The sequence below is a fragment of the Nicotiana tabacum genome, chromosome 6, assembly GCF_000715075.1.
Source record: "Nicotiana tabacum cultivar K326 chromosome 6, ASM71507v2, whole genome shotgun sequence".
Classification (NCBI taxonomy): domain Eukaryota; kingdom Viridiplantae; phylum Streptophyta; class Magnoliopsida; order Solanales; family Solanaceae; genus Nicotiana; species Nicotiana tabacum.
In genome coordinates this window covers 32,159,318-32,163,809 of record NC_134085.1, presented here as the reverse complement: position 1 = coordinate 32,163,809, position 4,492 = coordinate 32,159,318, and the positions used below count along the sequence as shown (strand labels likewise).

The 4,492-nt window shown below is 38.7% G+C and overlaps 1 protein-coding gene across 1 annotated transcript; it reads left to right on the top strand.

The window, feature by feature from the left end:
• The first annotated feature begins 226 nt into the window (after window positions 1–226).
• LOC107809179 (serine/arginine-rich SC35-like splicing factor SCL30A) lies at window positions 227–4,109 on the top strand. Its single transcript, XM_075255265.1, has 6 exons — window positions 227–326; window positions 409–553; window positions 2,553–2,630; window positions 3,156–3,320; window positions 3,477–3,617; window positions 3,730–4,109. Exons 1-6 carry the CDS (start codon window positions 227–229, stop codon window positions 3,857–3,859), a joined length of 759 nt encoding a protein of 252 aa, XP_075111366.1. The 3' UTR covers window positions 3,860–4,109.
• The last annotated feature ends 383 nt before the right edge of the window (window positions 4,110–4,492 follow it).

Below are 4,492 nucleotides of genomic sequence, written 5' to 3'. Positions count from 1 at the left end.
TATAATTGAGGAAACATGCTGTAAGAAAATTTCATTTTTGACTCTCCAAAGAAAATTTTGTGAAAAAGATGGAACAAAGAGCAGTGTTTTCAATCCATTTGGTTCTTTGTTTTTTCCTTGGGTTATAGGGTCAAATCTTTAGCTTTTGTCTTCTGTATTATTTTCTTGAATAAATTTCTGGGATGTGGTGAATAGTGAATTTCATTGATTTATAAGGATTTATATTATGGGAAGTATCTCCATCTGTTTTTGGCTAGAGTATGGTGTTGAAGAATTTCTTTCCAGAAAAAAGAAAGAGAAAAATGCAATAGGAAGAAGGAAAAAATGTATTTTGGTCCTTGTTTTATTATTTCCTGTTAGTTTTGGTTGTTTGTAATGTCTGAGTTTGCAGACAGGTGAAAGTATGAGGGGGAAGAAGCTGCAGCTACAGTCCTAGTCCACACAGAGGTTACAGCAAGAGATGTCGTAGCCCTAGCCCGAGGGGTCGCTATGGTGGTCGTCTGAGTGATCCCCCTACTAGTCTCTTGGTTCGCAACCTTTGCCGTGATTGCAGGTTAGTTCAGATGGCATCCTCTGTCTCATAAGTTGGAACCATTGATACTTTCATATGTTATCTAATCTCCAAATGAGAACATTCCTTTTTTCATTTTTGGGTTTGGGGGTGGCGGTTGGGGAAGAGCTAGGGAGAGAAGAGAAAAAGAAAGTGCAGCTACTAGCAGATAGGAAGAAATTAAGAAAATGTGATTAATTGAGAGAATGAGCTCCTTATGGTCTTGTTAGAGATTAATATATGTTAGTAGAAAATGTGAAGAACTTTCAGTGTCAAAGAACCTGAATTTCTGAATTTGGATGGAGATGGGTCTGCATGGAGTGACATGGATGGTGAGGATTCATATACTTCACGGCAACTATCTTGGGAATTGGAACTGAGGAGTAGTCAGTCTCTGTAACATATACTGCTGTTAACTAGAAAAATGGCATGTTTTAATATCATGATGGAAATGCTCCTTATTATATGGATAAAAGCATGGTTGTTGCAGCTGCAAGTAATCTATGGATTATAATTGCTCATACAAGGTCTGCATAAGTTCTCTGATCCCATAGATTGTGGCACTGGATCTTCTTATTCACAAATACATTATTGTGGGATTTGCAAACTCTATGTTGTCGTATTTATGACTAAATATTTTGTGAGGTAGTATATGATTGGCTATGTTGTGAGGTGTCGATGGGTGTGTTGGAGGATCCGACACGGGTTAGCTGTTTTGGAGAGCCCATGTGACATAGATTATTGGTCAAGTATTGTGGGAAGGGGTATAGAAATGCATAATCCAACATAGTTTTTCCTTGAAGGGAACCTTGGAGCAACGGTAAAGTTGTCTTCGTGTGACCTATAGTGATGGGTTCGAGCCGTGGAAGTAGCCACTAATGCTTGCATTAGGGTAGGCTGTCTACATCACGCCCCCTAGGAGTGCAGCCTTTTCCCGGGAGTCTGCGTAAATACGGGATGCTTTGTACACCGAGTAGCCATGCCATTCTCCGGATTAATCTCATTTTTTTTCTTCCTTAGAAGGGGACTAGTTTTGGACTTGCATCTCCAAAATCCATCAATGGTTACGGATATGTAATAATCGGGTTTGTCAAACTATTATCTTTCACTATTATCAACTTTTCTCTTTTGGTTATGCACAATTTTATTTCATACTAAAAGGTGGAAATGTCTACATAACTGCTCCTGTCTCCTTCTTTGTTGTGCTGGATGTGAGGTTTTTATTCGTGGAGAGAGTTCTTTCTAATCATATGCTTTCCTGTTTGTTCACTCCTCTCTGCCTTTATTTTCCTCGCACTTATTGGTAAGATATTGTGGCTTAAAGCTAAATTTAGCATCAGTAATGCGGTATTATCTGAAGAAGAATTCTGTCAGAAGTCCTATATTTTCTGTCTCTGTATCTAGATTATGACTGCACTACCTTGAACTTAATGGTAGATGATAGGTACTTAAACAGCCTTCTCTTAGACCTCGCCAGTGTTTGAACCATCAACTATTGGAATAATCACTTGTTCTAAAAATTGTGCCCACATTAGTCTGCCAATAAGCACAATGAGAAAACGAATACTCTATGTGAGAGTTAAAACATCTAAAAAGGTTTTGGCCATTTTCACCAGCTGATTTGTTGTTTGTTCATAGTACTTTCTAGAGGTATAAAAAGCATGAAGGGCAAGAGAAAGGGAAGTTAAGCGATTAGTCATGGAGATAAAAATAGAGTAGTGAGCAGATGACGTAATTGAGAAATGACATAATTCTAAAGTGATTATCCAGTTGTGAGTCATATGGTTGGCTTGTCGATTGCATGACCTCAGCTTTACCTCCTGATTCATTTTATGGTCTGGTTTCAGAATATGTTACTGCGCTCGGATTGCATTGTCCAATCCTTTTTATTTTTGAAGTACAGCTTGTGCATATTATGGTTCATATTTTAATTTTATCTTAACCAGAAAACTTAACTCTTTATCATTTGTTTGAAATATTCACAATGATATATGTTTCACAGGCCTGAAGATCTTCGAGGGCCGTTTGGCGAGTTTGGTCCCATTAAGGATATTTATTTGCCACGAGATTATTACACTGGGTAAGCTTTACCTTAATTGTGTCAGTTCATGATTGCTTTGCTGAATGAAAACCTACTCTCTAACGGTGATGCACACATGACGAAGAGAATGTGGACTGATTGCCTGGCCTTGTTTGTATGCTTGGGTCTTTATTTTTTCCATCAGTTATTTTATGTCTATCTGGTTTTCTCATTGAAAGTGTTGAAGACACGAGTGAAGTAATAAGAGTTATGTCAAGTTGATCATAATGTACATGAAGATTGAAGGAAGTTGGGTATGAATACAATTATGAAGATATTCAAGTGTTGAAGGATTTGAAGTCTAAAAACATTGTTTCTCACAAGGTTAGCAGTCATGAAATTGCTTTCCTTGAATTCCTATTGTGTGACCATCCAAAAAGGTTATTATCTTTTTGCTTGAGGTGGAACAGAACTGTGTGTTTGGTTTTTGGCAGATACATGCTTTTTGCAAATATTATGCAATGGTTAACCATATCTCTGTCTGCTTATATGTCTCTTGACTCCATTCATGTCAAATGCTGCCAGGGAGCCACGTGGCTTTGGTTTTGTGCAGTACTTGGACCCTGCTGATGCTGCAGATGCCAAATATGAGATGGATGGCCAGGTTCTACTTGGGCGGGAGATCACTGTTGTGTTTGCCGAGGAAAACAGGAAGAAGCCTTCAGAGATGAGAGCGAGAGAGCATTCGAGGTAAATCATTCCTTGCCTGATCTACTGTTGGATGACCATGACACTTGTCAATATTCAGCTTGATTGATCACTCTGTCAGCTTTGTGTCAGTTTAGATTCTGGAAATTGTTGATTTTGATTACCGTTCATCCTAATGGGTAAAACCCTTTTCTTCAGGGGTCGGGGAAGTTCCCAGCTCTCGTATTCTCGATCTCCACGGTATAGGCGGTCCTATTCTCGATCACCGCGGTATGCTCGGACTTATTCTCGAAGCCCTGACTACTATTCGCCGCCTCCCAGGAGAAGATATTACTCAAGGTAGTGACAACCATGATTCCTAGCTTAGCAATATGGTTTTCCTTTTGATGGTGGTTGGACAAATATATAACCTGTGCTGTACTGATATGTCCGTGTATGCTTTCTGGTACAGAGAGAGGTCTTGCTCAAGATCTCCTTATGGCTCTAGGAGCAGAAGCCCAGTAAGGAGTAGGAGCAGGAGCAGGAGCAGGAGCTGGAGTAGAAGCTGTAGCTTCGATGATGGCTATTATTACTCTAGATAATAAGCTCTCTCTAGCGGTATTGCTGTGTTATCCTTGTACTGCGACTGTAGTCTTTTTACTGAACTCTTTGGGTTTTGGACTTGTGGAGCACCTTGTGATATTGCCGATAGTTGGAGATCAGACTCCATTAGTTCAGTAACTGAGCCTGGCTTGGTTGTGCGTGACTGACTTTTCTTCATTGTAAATTTCCGTGCTCGTATATTGTCCTGTTTGTTGAAGATTCTCTTAATTCGCGAGCTATTCATTATTATAGCTGTGGCCAGTATTGACGTAATTAGTGGGGAGGATGTTCATGTTTTGCACTTCATATGTTGATTCGATCATTTGAATAAAATATTAGGCCCACCCCAAAGAAGCAAAAAAGAATGTCGAAATAGTGTAGGCTCTCGGTTTTTGGATTGGTAATTGAAAATAGTTAATGTTTGTGAAGCGATTGAATAATAACTATTATTTGATGTGGAGAAAAAATTTGGATAAAAATGCCTCTTAACCGAAACGAAAAAGATTCAGCATATGATGCTGGAAATGGAACTCCGACATATGAAATCTCAACATATTATTTTAAAATTTCAGTATATTATAAATTTCAGCACATTATGATTTTCATATGTAAAAAGTTTGAATATATGTTGG